This window comes from Mustela lutreola, chromosome 6 (genome assembly GCF_030435805.1).
Source record: "Mustela lutreola isolate mMusLut2 chromosome 6, mMusLut2.pri, whole genome shotgun sequence".
In the NCBI taxonomy this organism is placed as follows: Eukaryota; Metazoa; Chordata; class Mammalia; order Carnivora; family Mustelidae; genus Mustela; species Mustela lutreola.
Window position 1 is genome coordinate 60,202,781 of NC_081295.1, and position 16,801 is coordinate 60,219,581.

Sequence of the window (16,801 nt, forward strand, 5' to 3'; positions counted from 1 at the left end):
AATGACTCTTAATCTCACAAAACAAACTGAGGGTTGCCGGGGGGAGGGGGTTTGGGAGAAGGGGGTGGGATTATGGACATTGGGGAGGGTATGTGATTTGGTGAGTGCTGTGAAGTGTGTAAACCTGGTGATTCACAGACCTGTACCCCTGGGGATAAAAATATATGTTTATAAAAATAAAAAATTAAAATTAAAAAAAAAAAAAAAAAAAAAAAAAAAAGAAGACCGCTCACCCTAACCACTCTAGAAAAAGAAGAGTTTACTTTAATGAAACTCAACACCAGTGTTGAGTGTTTTATGGCAGCATCGTTCCAAACTTTCTCTTGACTCTTCTCATGTATCTCCAGCTCCCCCTGCCCCATCATAGTCTAAAATACGGCACTGCCTTATCTCCCCCGGACCACAGCAGTAGTCTCCTCTCTGCTCTCCCTACAGATACTCTGGGAGCTCCAGTCCCTTCGCCACATTATGTCCAGCTTCGTCTTTCTAAAACGCACATTTGATCATGTCATTCCACAGGCCTAGAAGATTTCAGACTTTGCATGGCTCTTAGCAAGATCAAAACACAGGGCCTTCTGGTCCAGCCCCAGCCTCCCGTTTGTGCCATTCCCCCCCCCCCCACCCTGTCACTCTGTGGCTCCTTCTTGGTTCTCCTGTTATTTGAGCATTTTTTTAAATTTTGGGGGCATACTCATAATCATCACGGATAGCAGGGTTTTTGCGCATGGAGGGCCCTCCACATGAAATTTTCTCTTCTTGGTTCCTACCCGCACCTTCACCTCACTCTCCCTACATATCCTTCAGATTACAGCTTAGACACTGTGGTTTCTGTCGTGTGTTCTCCCCACCACCAGCTACGTTTCACAAGGTGACTATCTGATTAGTGGTGGTCTCTCCCACTAGAATATAAACTCCATGAGACAAAGGGATCATGTCCAGTTTCTTTTTTTTTTCTGGAATAAAAAAAAATATTAGAAAGAATAAAAAAGACAATGTAGTCTGCCTAAGTCTTACCTCAATTTATTTTGCCTAGATACTACCTACAGTTCGCTGACTTGTTTCTTTAGATGGTCTAGATTCTAAGTGCACCTTTTAACAAAGCATACACTTCCGACAACAACCAACAGCCTCTTCTTGGAGGGTTCAGAAATGACTCAAATAAGAACCATTAAGTGACTTTCTATAGCATCCTGACAAGTTTTTGTACAAGCTCAGCCAGTAAGCAATTGTTGGTGGACTCATATGCTCGGTATCACTGTGTTTTAATTTAAATTTCCTTTTCAGGAAGTGTTTTTAATGTGACTGGGTATGCAGAAATCTGTTCTGAATTTATATAATTTAACATCAGTCTTAAAAGCTAGCGATTTATGAAGAACTGGGACTTGATCATGGCTTAGAATATTTTTCCCTCCCAACAGGAGACCTAGGCTGGGAAAAATAAGGCATCCCAGTTCTCATTAATGGAGACAGAGCTGAACAGACAACTGTAGGTGCTGAAGCTTACTGGGACTGCCAGGAAATTCTAAAAGCAAAAACAAGGTTGGGCTGGCAGATTAATGTGCCTGAAATATAAAACCATGGAATTTCTAATGTTAATGGACATTTTTGTCAATATTTATCTAGGCACTTTTATGTTGTATATTACAGACTAAATTAAATAGAGGAATGCTCACTTTACAAAGCACGGTATGAAAGTGCATTCATATGGTATTTATCCAGTTTCCGACTTCTAGAGGTGCACTTGATGCTTATTATTGTATTTACTAAAGATAATGAGCCCACAGATTTCCTCTGTTATGGAAGAGTGAACCTGTAAAATTTGCTGAACTAATTAATGCCTTTTTATGCCAGAAGGGTCTCAGGTTGGATTTAGGTCATCTCAAAAGCCCCTTCCCTTCTTCACCCAGCCATCCATTTATTTGTTTAACAATCACTGAGCACCTACTGCACGACAAATATATATATATATATATATATTTTTTTTTTTTTTTTTTTTTTTTTTTTTTTTTGCAGGAGCTCATGAGCTGGTGGAAAAACTAGGAGTGAGACAAAGCGGGTATGTATGATATAAAACAGTAAACACTCCCTTGCGGATAAATACCAAGTTCTCTTAGAATGCACGTGTAGGGAGCAGCTGTCCAGGCATCTTATTCAGTGAGTAATACAACGTGCCCCCCACCATGCCACCCACCCCAGCTCAGATTTCGTCAGCTTTAGTCAGCTCGCCTTTCCCCACATGCTTACAACTGCACAGCCAGGAGCTTCAGGTAAGCCGGCAGTAATGCCCTACTCAAAAAATTCCAAGCTTTGTCCCCTTGTTCCTTTGTTGTGTGGGCCTCCTGGTGCTTCTGAACATTGGGGAAATTAATCAACAACTCAAGGTATATCCAATATCTTAAAGAATGTCATTCAGCTTTTGAAAAATATAATTTATGTTTATTTAAGTTTAAATGTTAAATTCATCATGGAGTATACTCAGGTGTATATTATGGAATCAGAAGCGTGACAGTAAGCTCCTCAGAGGAAGCCTTTGATTTTTGTACACAGCAGACCATTGGCAAATGTTTGCTAAATTGTTCAACTAAATGCTGCATCTCATGAGAAAATGAGCACTTTTGAGCTGGAGTACTGGTATTTATTTTGAAATCCAAGGAGCCAAAGAATCTAGGAGACTTGTTCTGTCCCTGAATAGATTCTAAAACAACTTCTGGCCAAGATTGTTACATCCACGTAGGATATTAAGGAAAAATGTGTAGAAGGTAAAAGTTATCTGTGCCTCCCTTTAAACTCGCCATTGGATACCTCCGTGTCCCATATTTAGTCATTAAACAATACAGAATTGTTGAGCACCTACTACCTGCCAGGCACTACTATTCTAAGTGATACACCTCACTGAAAACAAACTGACATCCTACCTCACCTTTCTGTTCAAGATCCTTTCAGTGAGTACCCTGTACCTGGAACTATGTTCATTATTTGGAACAAAGATGTAGAAATTTGCATAGCATCTGGCCTTAAATGAAACTGTCTGTACCCATGATGAAGTCTGAAGGCAGCAATTACAAAGGTACTGCTTATCTTACCTTGTAATGAATTGAAGATGGAGAACAAGTACATAAAAGGGACATTTAAGGGTCCCCAGGCAAAGAAAGCAAAACCCCATGTCATGCCCAGCAGAAATGTCAGGCTGATCACACTGCGCAAGTTCCTTAAAACCTCTTCACGCAGGGTCCGGTTGCTTCTTTTGCCATTCCTCCCACAGATTTGCACCATCACCACGATGAACATGGCAACATTCAGGAAAAACATGACTCCAAAGTACCCAGCGCAGGTCACATAAAAGACGACTGGATCCCGAATCCAACAGCTGAAAGAAGAAGAAACCAGAAAGAAAAAGAGATTTATTACCACCTCCTGTTGACCAAAGGCTTCTCCTGGCTTAGATTGGGTTTCAGCAGATTTCACAGCTGGGCCGTTCTCAATGCCTTTAGATAGTCACTTCATTTTCCTGGGCCTTAGTTTCTTTTTTGATATTTACACAGTTGGTGTTTTTTTGTTTGTTTGTTTGTTTGTTTGTTTTGTTGGTTTTTTTTTTTTTGGCTTGTTTTGGCTAGCCATCATCTTAATATCAAGTTATGTAAGTCAACAGTTAAAAAGAAAACAGGGTGGCTTCTTGAATTCTGTCTTGGCGTGAAGACACTCATGTTTGGCTCACCTGAAACCACATCTAGACCCCTTTCCTCTTATGAGACTACACTGCAGAGAATGGGAAATCAAAGTACTCATTTTCTCAATCTCTTTTGCATTTAAGGGGGGACCACAGGGACACTGTTCTATGAAATGGGGAAGAAAAATCTTCTAGGGGATTTTTGGGAGAGACCCTAATGTGTTCTTTCCACTTCCACCATGAGAACAAGCTCTGAAGCTGTACAACCACATAATAAATTTGAGAGAAAGGCCGGGATTGCTGTAGAGCTGCTGATCCCAACATTTTCAGCCATAAGACCAATGGCAGTAGCTGCCTAATTCCAAGTCTCCCATCATGCAAGTGGAGTAAATTTCTACTTAAGACACATGTAAATCATGAATTCCATTACTGTTGCAAAATAATTCCTGTTAATATAATTGGCCTAGTTGAGGCAAGACTTCATTATACAACTTTGATACTCCTATGGTAACACTCCTCATGAAGTTAAAAAGTTTACACTAATCACAACATCTTTATAAGATGTGGAAGGATATACTTGATATTCAGAATCATACACACACACACACACATATATAGATAGATAGACAGAAAATAGATGAAATTAATTTAAAAATTGTACCATGTGTAACATGTTCTATGAGTAATGTCAACACAAACTACAATTTACAGATGCTCCTCAGGCCTAATTAATACTATGGGAGTGCTTAAGGTACCTCAAAAATTGGATAAAGTATTTAAAGCAATTAAATTCATCCAAAAATTCTCGTAAAAATGGTTATCATTCTGGGTTATGTATTCCACACTGGAACATGACTGCCACAAAGGCAAAATCTGTCTTGAACATCTTTGAATCCCAGACCTTAACATGATTCCTGGCATATAACAAATGCTCAGTAAATCAGACTGCTGATGGCACAGAAAGCAAAGGAGCTACACTCATTGCAAATAAATTTCCAACAAGTTGTTATTACTTACAATTCATCCCCCTGTCCTTTTCCATAAGTATCTTTCCCGTAGACCTCATTTTGCTTTCTGCTTACCAGAACAATGGACACGACAAAGCCAGGCAGACCTGTTATAGAAAGACCATGACATAAGCAACTGCTCCAAAGCATCTAGAACTGCCTTATAAGACTGCTAATGGCAGGCGGGGGAAAAGAGAGAGAGAGAAAGAAAACCCCCCACATCACAGAATTTTTTTTTAGAACTTGCAACTTGCTTAAAAGCAACAATACGATCCCTTCTTTGGTGAGGAATGTCCAACTTTAACTGGCAACAGTTAAAACCTGTTCTTAAATAATAGTTAAATATTGTGTTTGCTTACTGTTACTCATTAGACACCCAGAACCTGGTTTATTCTGAATCCAGAGCAAATGTCCTTCGTCGATGACAGCTGCCACTCTGCCAGAGTTTGGGCAGTAAGGGAACTGCAGTTTATTTTGTCCCTTTCTATGTAAAGAAAACTCCTTAGAAACAGTGGGGAAGAAACCATGGGGCTGTAAAGTTTTTACAGTCTCCTCTTTCCTCTCCAGAGAATCAATAAAGTATTTTCATGAATATTTCACTGGGGAAGCCCACACCACCCTAATTCCCTGAAAGATGCTTTTAGTGCCCAACGCCTTGGAAATGTCCCCTACATCTGTATTGCTATCTCTGCCCACCACCCTCCCAAGAAAAAAAGAAAAGAGCAAGCTCTAAATGTTTGCTCCATTATGAACCCAGATAGAGAAAGAAGCCCATTTAGAAGATTCCAAACAGTCTAAGGCTACCATCCATGTCTGGCTAAGGAATCATGTTAAGAAGTACAAGGCAAGAATTTTGTCAATATTCTGGTTGCACACACAAAAATAACACTCTCTTGCTGGATCCAAGACATGCGCATGTGTTTGGGGGTGAGGACAGCAAGGAGTCTAAGCTGCTTTTATATTTTGAAACATAATGGAAATGCACCACTGTCCGCCAGCTGCTTCTCCAGACTTGGGTGGGCTGGCTCTGGTCACAGGAAATAAGTTTGTGGTGACTCAGGAGGCTAGGGCTTTTTCCTTTACTCCTGAATTTAGTAAGAACGGCTGAATAGTTTTTAAAAATACCATTCTGAGGAAGCCCCTGCCTTGGGATGTGTACATCAAACCCGCATCATTCACAATTTTGAAGTTTCTTTTAGCAGCACTAATCTTTCGACTTAGGACTTTCCTGTGAGAGATGGTCAATTTCCCTGACAGTGAACACAAAGCCAAAATGTTTATGAGGCTTACCCCAGCCAGCGATGCAGAATTTCAGTATGTATCTGCGAATGTAAGTGTTAAATACTTTAACCAGGGCAATGTACATGTGAATTGCTTCCAGCCCCATCCAGGTAAAGGTTGCAAGAAGGAAGAAATGGAGCAAGGCCGCAACAGCTGTGCAAAGGCTATCCACATGAAATGAGGCGATCCAGCCATCCAAGAGGAAAAGGAGGTTCAAGAACAACAGGGCTGTACTCAAGTTCATCAGGATTTTGGAGGGATAGTCCCTTCGCAACTTTCTGGAAAAGGGAAAAATGAAGAGGAGAAGGAATACCATAAATTAGTATTTTAAGCACAGGTGGTCAATTCCTATCTTCGACAGATCCCCGCAATAAAGCCATCTTTGTGATGGCACCATTAGGAGGAGATTTGTATCTAATTAGGAGTATTTAAGAATATTTATGAGTATTTGACAAATTACTAAGTTTTTTAAAAAAATTAAACATTTTATTTATTTGAGAGAGAGAGAAGAACAAGTGCGTAAGCAGGGAGAGGGGCAGAGGGAGAGGGAGAAGCAGACTCCTAGCTGAGCACAGAGCCAGACTCAGAGCTTAACCCCAGGACCCTGGGATCACGATCCAAGCAGGAGGCAGATACTTAAATGACTGAGCCACCCAGGTGTCCCTAAAGTTTTTTTTTTTTAATTTTTTATTTTTTTATAAACATGTATTTTTATTCCCAGGGGTACAGGTCTGTGAATCGCCAGGTTTACACACTTCACAGCACTCACCAAAGCACATACTCTCCCCAATGTCCATAACCCCACCCCCTCTTCTCCCAAACCCCCTCCCCCCAGCAACCCTCAGTTTGTTTTGTAAGATTAAGAGTCACTAATGGTTTGTCTCCTTCCCAATCCCATCTTGTTTCATTGATTCTTCTCCTAAAGTTTTTTTTAATATCAATTTTATTTCAAAACTGTTTCCAATTGTTTACCAAATTTCCAATTAAGTTTCAATGGATTTTTTTTTTAATCTAGAAAACATCTTAGTTATAAAAATGAGATTTTTGTTAAAAAAAATTTCCCTAAAATTCTCTGAAATTTCCTTGATTTTTAATGAGGTAAGGATCCATTAAAAAAAAAAAAGTTCCTGTTAGGGTACCTGGGTGGCTCAGTCGGTGAACTCTGCTTCAGGTCATGATCTGGCATCCTGGGATGGAGCCCTACCCCTAGGGTCACTGCTTGGAAGAGAGTCAGCTTCTCTCTTTCCCTCTGACACTCTTCCCCTTCCCCCTGTTCATGCTCTGGGACAAGCTCTCTCTCTCTCTCTGAATAAATAAATGAATAAATAAAAAATCTTTACCTAAAAAGGGTTCTTGTTTCAGGACTAATTTTGTTTTAAATTAACATAATGTATTATTTGATTTATTTATATGTTAATCATCTATTAAATGCATTTTATCCATGGACATACAATAATTATACATTAAGATTCTATAGTGAGAAAATTTATGTTGCATGATCTATGTTATGAGAAACCTGAACATTAAAGTTGAACCACTCTCCATGATTCAGAAAGTGTACAGGTATTTTTTTAAAGCAAAGGCAATTTCCTTATTCACGTTTTGGGGCAGTTAGCACTGGCTTTTGACAGATAAAAAATACTTACTCAAATGCAACATATGTCAGGAGAGTGGCTGCTGAAAATATAGCAGATAACCCACACCCAATATAGGTGATGAAGGTGAGAACTTTGGTGTTTCTTGCATCTATTTGAGAGGCAGTTCTTTGAAGGTCCTACATAAAAACATGGGAAGCAGCTGTTAAGAATCTCTCTTTTCACAGGAATAGTGTTTTATTAGAAAGTTCATTGCTAGCACTTACAATTTTAGCACAATCTAAGGGGCTAAAAGCAACACTGCAAATCAATATGGAAGCTTCCATGTATTGTACTCTTGCTGATAATTCCATAAGCCAAAGTGTAGCATTACTGAGAGGGTTGCATGTTGTTTTCTCTCATTACCTGGTAATCCAAACCCTTTGCCCACCAGAATAGACTGAAGAGCAAAACCACTGGGTTGGTCCCTCACCAGAAATTGGGGAAGTCCCTGCCTTGCATAATAAATGATCAGGCCCATTGCTAACATTCACAGGGCTAAGGACACAAGTACAAATAGAGGCCACTATGGCCAATGGGAGCCCTCAGGCAAGTGCTGGCTTTCCAGTAGTGCGGGGCTCAGCCAATGGACAGCCAGAGACTGGTGCTTCTGAGTGTAGTGCTGAGGACCTTAACTGTGGTCATTTCAAAGCTTGGCATGTATTGGTTTAAATGGTCTTTATTTATTTATTTTTTTATAAGTGAGAAACCGTTATAGATTTTTAGATTACAGAGACTTTTTTTTTTTTTTAAATCCCTGTTGACCTGAGAGGGCACCATTATGATTATGATTATTATAACACCATTAAGTGTTATGATTTGTGGAATGGAAAGAAGTAAACACTTCTTAGCATATTAACATGAAGTATTAATTTCACTATGCAGAGGCAAACTTGTAAAGTCTGGGTCTGGGAGGGAAATCTTTCTTTTCTTCCTTAAATAGGGAATTGGGTTAGGGATAAATCTTGAGTTAAGACCATCCACTAATCTTGGTTGGAGAAGAGAAGACATCTCTGTTATACGCAGATGTTCAAAAATGGAGACTTCTTGGAGAAAGGCCATATTCCAAAGGGGATATCTGGTTTAAAATTTTAGGTCTTAAAAAAATTTTTTTAGGTCTTAAATTATGAAAAAATAAATTCTGCTTTATAAGATTTTCATTTTATGTCTTAATTCTCTTTAATTTTCACCAGCATGCCAATAAAACTTGTTACTCACAAACAAAGCCTCCGGTAGGTTGTGTCTGCATGTGAGTTTGTGTCTGTGAAATGATGACAGAAGAGTCAGTCTAAGGTTTGGGTAAGGCAGTAAGAAACAGGTAACCACTTCTGTGGCTCCCAAAAATGCACAGTGATCAAATTCAGCAGACACAGGGCTCTAGGTCAGAAGGGACATAGCCTACCTTTTTCTCCCAGAAATCCCTCCAAACACTGGAAGAACCTGGGACTGCCCTGGCACATGAGATGGGGTTCAAGTCAGTGCCAGTGGACTCACGGATAGGTTACCCTGACCAACATTTTGGTTACTCCAGGATTTCATGGAGCAGAGAAATGGTCTTGAGGAATCTCCAGATGACTTGTTCTTACCTCTTGAAAAACTTGTGGCTTCCCATCTAGGTGAGGTGGTGAACTTGCAAGCCACAATTAAAACCATAACTTAAAGTGTAAATTAAATAATGTTGTTTACTATTACACATTCATACACAACTCTCATGTTGTTTGTACTTTTAGAGAATGAAGAATATGAAAATATTTATTCCTCTGAACTAGCCAACATGAAAATGTACTAATGTTAAAAGCATTAAATTCAGTTTTACTATAAGAGAATGTTAATAGAGGACATTAAAACCTTTCCATATTTGTAGATTAAAAGAAATAATTATAGGTCTGGGGTATATTTTTTAACCTCCCCTATGGTCAATGTGTCACAGGGCAATGTAGACTCTGAGAATATCTTATATAAATGAATAAAGAGTTTATAAATCAAGAAAGTTTCTTAGCAAAGTCCTGGTGGTCTGGAAAAGCTGAGGGGACATGGGCTCATTGCCAGGAAGAATAAATTCTTGGAAAGTTTGTCTCCCAGCAGTTTATAAACTTGTAAGAGCAGCCAAGGTGCAAAGAACAGTACTAAAAAATGCATATACTTACATATATGTAAAACTAATTATTTTATCAAATGACAACAGAAAAATACACAATTACAAATTCATAATAAAATTCAAACCATATGTGAAGAAACTAACCAAAGTAACAGGAAACCAACTTGGGTGACACATAAATCACTACGTATACTGAACTGTATTACTGGTTACCTATTTATCTAACCTTAGACCTACAACATACACAATCGTGCTCAAACACACACGTGCACATACATACATGTGTGCACATGTACACAATTCAAAGAGATAAATGAATTAAGCTAGAGCTTATATACCTGAGTGAATAATGTTGCAAATCAGTGTTTTCTACAAGAATGTCTACTATCGCTTTTGGAGAAAGGAGAAAGTGGAAGTTAAAACTGAGTAGGTTTGGGGGCAGCTGGTGAATGTCTGACTCTTGCTTTCTGCTTAGGTCATTATCTCAGGTTCTTGAGATCAAGACCCGTATCAGGCTCTGGACTCAGTGTGGAGTCTGCTTGAGATTCTCTCTCTCCCCCCTCCCTCTGCCCCTTCTCCAGCTCGTACTCTCTCTACCTGTATCTCTCTCTAAAATAAAAAAATAAAATCTTAAAACAAAACAAAACCAAGAGCGTATTTGTTTTACTTAGAGAAAACATGCTTTAGTTTAATTGTTCATTTTCATGCTCTAGCAGTAGAGAAAAATACTTCTATTTTTGGAAAGTTAAAAAGTTATTTGCTATAATTGCTGCCTTTTTCGATGACTTGCTTTATCCCTCAGAGCATTTATGCAGTAGAGTGTCAGGAAGATCACTTTCAGGATGGCCGTATGACATCGACCATTTACATTGGCAAGTGGGTTCATGAGCCTAATGCCACATCCCACAGTCCCTACTGCACCTGCCCAGTCCCACGGGAAATGGGAGTAAGATCTAAGGGAGGGGAGAAACATAACCATGATGTTTGTGATTCAAATTCAAAAAGCTTTACTGTCTCAGCCTACACGAATGCCACCAACATTTTAAAAAGCAAATGTGGTTTGATCCTTGGGAACTAAACCAACTACCAGAAACAAGAGCTCTGTTACAAGCGGAAGGATATAGAACACATCTGAAATCTATCCTCAAAGACACACATCTATGAGATATAAGACAGAGGAATAGTCTATCGGGGAATCCAAGAAAGTTATTACATGGACGGTGGCTCTCAAAAATTTGGCGAGATGAAAAAAAAATGTTGATGTGATCTAATTTTTGTTTTTTAAAACTGTGGACAGGCTGGTTAATGAGACAAAAATAGGGCCATGGGAAAGAAGGAAGGAAAGAAAGAATAATATGAAGGTTTAGTGGTAACAGGCATGTCACACCCCCCTCTTCTCTCACAGTCCTGAGGACTTCATGGTGTCTTAGTCCCTAATCTGTCCCAACAGGCTGTGCTCACGAGGGGTTGGGGGGTCCTGCATCATTTGGGGTGACAGCTGGATCACCTAGCACAGTACCTTCTATAAAGTCACATTCAGTCCAACGAGAGATAATACAAGAACAATATTTTATCAAAATTTTCACAGTTCCCCTCAGTGTGAGTAAAACCCAACATTGTCTTCCTCTTTAACTTTTTTCTCTCTCCCTCCCCCTTTCCTCTCTGCCTCCCCAACTCTGTGTCTCTCTTAATTCAAGAGTCTCATGGTGATCCTCTTATTTCCAGGACTATTTATAACTGCTGTTAATACTACAGGAAAAAAGAATTCTTTTTTATAATTATTGTTACATATTTTAAATATGTGATCTCTGCTAATTACCAGGATTCAAAATACAGATGACAATTATCAGGAAATAATTTCCCAAAACACGTAATCTAAAAAGGCTGACTTACAAAAAGAAGTATGCCTTCCCAAATTATACCATTTCAAAATGAGTTTAGAAATTCCTCCCCTACCATCAGAACTCCAAAGTGTGTGAGGTGGTTACATAAGCAGACGGTCTCGCTCTCATCTGAATTTCTCTGTGTCACACATCCTGAAGTATTCCAAAATCCAGAACCTTCTGCAAGAGGAAGTCCACAAACAGTGTGAAAATAACAGCAGGCCAGTTCCTTTTCTATAATGGATGATATCTTCTTTAGGAAAATATGCCTCAGTCTTTTCTGCCTTGCAGTTTATCAGTCAAACAGATATAATTCTTAAAGCTGCCAATACTCGGAATAATTTAGATTCCTGGAATCATAGATTGTTAGTGCTGGCAGCAAGACATTATCTAGTCAGTGGTTTTCAACTGTGTTCTACTGAAGATCCTGCAAAAGTTTGATTTTAGTTTAACTTTTAATGTATTACAAAATAAACTTCCATGAAAAGAGTATCCCTCTTTCTAATATGTTACATACTAATGAAGCCTGAAGATCAACACATTTTTTGCCTTGGGTCAGCCTTTATTTTTGTAAAGACATAAGAACAAACAGAGGTCAGAGTTCTTATTATTATGTGCACAGCAATCATGCACAGTGGAAACCTCTTATAAATGCCCTTAGTACATCTTATCTGACTTTTATGGTAGGATATGGAATATGAGCAATTTATATATTTGAAGAGTATTTTAAGTCTGCAAGGTTAATACCATTTTAATTATTTTCCAGCAAATCCAATTTCTCAAAACTGTGCAACTAGAAACCAAACACCACAACTTTCCAGTTCTGATAAGGCTTATCAAAAACAGAGGTTGGGACACCTTCAGACTCCATTTTTTACCAAGAAGCAGTAGGACTGGTCCTGGTTTAGATTTAGCCAGGATAATCCCACCGGGTATCCCCAAGAGAAGGTGACCCTTAGGGGGCAGACGAGGGAAGTTTCATAGTTGTATGAAGAGATCCCCATACCTCATACCTAGTGACTTCTCCCTTAATTTTGCCTTTTTCTCTTAATTGTCTAATGCCATTTTGGAGGCAGTTCATTTCTTTCAAGCAACATACATGTATTATAACCATTTCTTATTTATAGTCCTTTAGCATGTTTTCCACATAATCTGAAGTCTGGTAGCTAGATTCTAAATTGTGTGCCTCATGCATATTAATAATCTCAGAGGCATCCTTAAAAGAATGAGATCAAACATATATCGACGTTCATCTAAAAGTGGCAATCAAAATGCATACTGTATTTTCAAAATAACTGAAATCAAAGAGATTGTTTGGTTAAAAAAAAAAAAGTCAAGTTTACTTATGTCTTCTTGCAATGAGTAAAAAGTTGCAGAAATGTGGTTCACTTCCCAAGCTACCTAAACTAAACTCCGCAGTTCAGTTATCACACTTACACTGTGACTCATTCTGGCTGGGGTGGAATGAAAGGAAACGGGGGTGTCTAACAATGTTTAAAATTCAGTTGTTCTTAAGACAGCCAATATTTTAAAACTTACCGTTTTTGTTCAGATCCCAGAAGGCACAGATGGGATGAAGCACTGCCTATATTAACATAAGAATAAACATGAGAAATTGTGTTTAAAATAAGTGAAAGATCTTAAGATCTGAATATGGGAAAAGAGTCAGAATGCTAAGGTTTTCACAAAGAAAGAGACCAGTATTAGTCACGCTGATACGACCTGGAATGGCAGGCAGTCCAGAAGGATCTCCTCTCACAAAGACTCCAAGTGGAAATCAACCATAACCTCGTGAGGAATCATGCTTCCCATTTATCTAAAGGTGACTATGTATGTCCCACTATAAAATGCTGTCCTCAGCATTTATCAAAGCTCTTTACACTGTAACCTCGGTTTACCTTCAAAATTCTCCTTTACATCTAAGTAAGTGCCCAGAATTGAAAGTAAGGATTCAAATAGATATTTTAAACATCCCTGTTCACAGCAACATTACTCCCAAGAACCAAAAGGTGGAAACAATCAAAGTATTATAAATGGATTAAAAAATGTAGAAGACACACACACACACATACACACGCATATGGAATATTATCCAGCCTTAAAAAGGAAGGAAATTCTGGTACATGCCATAACCTGAATGAACCTGGAAAAAGATGGTTAAATGAAATAAGCTAGTCACAAAAGGAAAAATACTATACGATTTCAATTATAAGAGGTGCCTAGAGTGGTTAAGTTCACAGAAAGGGAGAGTAAAATGGTGGTCATAGGGGCCCAGGGGAGGGGAAATGGGGTGCTACTATATAACGGCCCACAGTTTTGGTTGGAGAACATGAAGAAGTTCCGGGGATGAATGGCTCTATGGGCACAGAAAAATGGGAAGGCACTAAAAGGTCACAGAATGGTACACTTAAAAATGGTTAAAATAATAAATATTATGTAATGTACATTTTACCACAATAAAAAAATTCTTTATGGATGAAGGAGCTGAAACAAAGGAAGCCAGAGGGTAGAACAAGGACGTCTCAGAGGGCTCGATGACAAAGCCAGGCTAGTGCTTAGATGACCTAACTTCCAAGCCTCGGTCCTTATCAGCCAGTTTCCTTCCTGCCTGCCTTCCTGCTTTCCTAATAAATGGGAGACCCATGAGTGGGCCCTCTTGAAAAGAGAGGAGAGCCTGTGCCTGGCCTTACCTGAGACCAAAGGACCCCCATATAATTTTATCAAATAAACAGACGATAGCAAGGGCATTGAAGCAACACAAAAAGCAACATTTGCCAAGATTCTAGATAACTGCTAACCTCTCAAAAAATGAGTCAACCCTGCCCTGTTTCCCTTCTGCTTTCCCAGTAGCAGTAATTTCTGACTTAAAAAAAAACAATCCAAGCCTTTTAATGGCAGGATTGTGCAACTGCAACTGCCTCTAATTTCTCAAATTAATGTGTCACTCCTTAAATGGGGTCCTCTTCTTCACTCTCATTCTTCTGAAGGCTGAATCCTAGAAGGGACGAATCCCCCGACTTGCCAATATTTACCGTGACATTACGGCACCACCTGCTTACCTGTTCTCTCCTTTTTGGAAATTTGCCCTCCTCCAAAAAGTGCCAGAATAAAATTCTTAACATGTAGAGAAGAAGAAGGAGAAGAAGAAGAAGAGGAGGAGGAGGAGGAGGAAGAAGAAGAAGAAGAAGAAAGACCCCACATTCTCTGAAGTCATCTGCCTCTGTTCTATTGTCCTTTGTGGCATTTTCTTACCTGGTTTCTCATATGTTTGATTTTAATTTGAACAGGATCCTTCAGACCCTGGATAGTCATGTTTCCAATACTGCATGCCATCACATAACTCACTAAGGTATATTTCTTGGTTTCTACATCCTTTGAAAGAAAAAAAAGTGTATTACTTGTCAGAAGTACACTTGTATTTGATTTTGTACTCCCAAACACGCAAACTGTCAGCACTTTTTGCTTTTAAGATTTTCAATTATAGAACATCCTGTTTATAAGATCAAATTGCTGGCTTTCCTGAAAGAGCTTTGCTATTTCCCTTATTATAATAAATACATTGAGGGAAGATTATGAGCTGATGGTATAAGGCAATGTTCATAAACCTCACTCGTGACTGCTGTGACTGATGTCAGCCAGTTAACATCAGAAACAATGTGAACCCAGAAATCATGTACTCATAAAAGCCACGAAACAATTAGATCATTTCCCTGCCCTAGAAAACAGATGAAGTCACTTGCTCTTAGAGAAGTATAAAAGAAATATGGAGAGAAAAATAAACTAAAAAAAAAATTTATCATTCAAATCCTTGCTAACAATGACCTGACGTGTTTAGTAACTTACAGCGAAATGTAATTCTACTAGATGAAGTTCCCATCCAGATTTTCTTTTTTTCTGTTAAAGGTTTATTTGAGAGCAAGAGAGAGAGAGAGAATGAGCATGGGTGTGGGGGCAGAGTGAGAAGGAGGGTGTCTTATTCAGACTCCATGCTGAGGAGGATGGGCTTAATCTCAGATCTGAGATCATGACCATGAGGTCATGACCTGAGCCAAAACCAAGAGTCAGACATTTAACCAACTGCACCATCTAGATACCCCCATCCAGAATTTCTACCTTCCTTCACTGTACACTTGCCACCCTCTGGATCTTCCCCTTCGGAGATGAGATTGTGAAGAAATCAAATCAGTGAATCCATATTGCAAAATGACTGGGGCCAACAGCATGTCTGTCAGCAAGACCTTCTCTCACTCCCTCTTCCCTCGTGTTTTTCTTGTCAAACCTCCTGCATTTCTCTATTGCAGCTTATAAATCAGTTGTCTGGGAACAATTACATGGCTTCTTACATGCCAAATAAATCTCAGCATTCAGAGTATGGTTTTTTGTTACTTACGTGTGATCATGCTCAATAAAGTTGGTAATGCCTTGAGGATAACTAGTCCTTTCTTTAAAAAATATTCATCTCTTGTTCACTATGTTAAGAGAGTACCAGAGAACCCTTAAAATCTTCTGACTCTGCTATAAATTTGCTTTAAAAAACAAATATATGTTTCCTAATAATATGTTGATTGGGAGCTGCCAAGGGAAAAGGGAAAGGCAGCATGCAGAAGACAGACTCAAAATGAAACAATGACAGATTCTGACAGTTCTAACCTTTCTCCCAAACCCTTCCCTCTGGACTCAACCTCTTTGAACAGAGCCTCCTTCACCACCCATCACATTTTTGTGACACATACTGCATTGTTTTGTTTTTCAAGGTGGCATTGTAAGCCTCAAATAATTTTTACAAGAGCAGTTTATTTGTTCCTAACTATTAAAGCCTTCAAAATAATTTGTAATCGCATTCTAATTTACCCAAAATTTTACATAGCTTGTTTATAAAACACTGGCTGAAAAAATGTTAAAATTTTAGAATTATTGTAAATGATTTCATGGTATTTCTTCTCTGCAACTTATATTGCCATGCCTCTGTATGTGACAGTTGGAAGCAATGCTATTGGCCTTGAGACTTGCCTATTTTCTCTTACACAGATGACATTGTTTAATATATGCTGGTATCTTTAATTTAGTAGACAACTTCTATTTTTTAAAAAGAGTTCAGTGAAACTACTCTGGATAGGGTTGCACTGTTACAGACAATGAGAGGCCACCAGTGTTTGCTGGCAGTGGACTTTCTAGTATCTAGAAATGATGCCAATAATAATGACAGTATGTGCTCAGCACAATGCCACCCA

General features: G+C 38.8%; 1 protein-coding gene across 6 annotated transcripts in view; it reads right to left on the bottom strand.

Annotated features, from left to right (window-relative positions):
- ADGRG6 (adhesion G protein-coupled receptor G6) overlaps positions 1-16,801 on the bottom strand; it is a 168,164-nt gene that overhangs the window by 42,949 nt on the left and 108,414 nt on the right. For all 6 annotated transcript variants that reach the window (XM_059177396.1, XM_059177395.1, XM_059177392.1 and 3 more), the window contains 7 exons: positions 14,823-14,942; positions 13,110-13,155; positions 11,644-11,750; positions 7,602-7,729; positions 5,965-6,233; positions 4,685-4,781; positions 3,084-3,367 (listed from right to left, as the gene is read on the bottom strand). In XM_059177396.1, the coding sequence (XP_059033379.1) occupies positions 3,084-3,367; positions 4,685-4,781; positions 5,965-6,233; positions 7,602-7,729; positions 11,644-11,750; positions 13,110-13,155; positions 14,823-14,942 (1,051 nt within the window). The remainder of the gene's footprint in view (positions 1-3,083; positions 3,368-4,684; positions 4,782-5,964; positions 6,234-7,601; positions 7,730-11,643; positions 11,751-13,109; positions 13,156-14,822; positions 14,943-16,801) is intronic.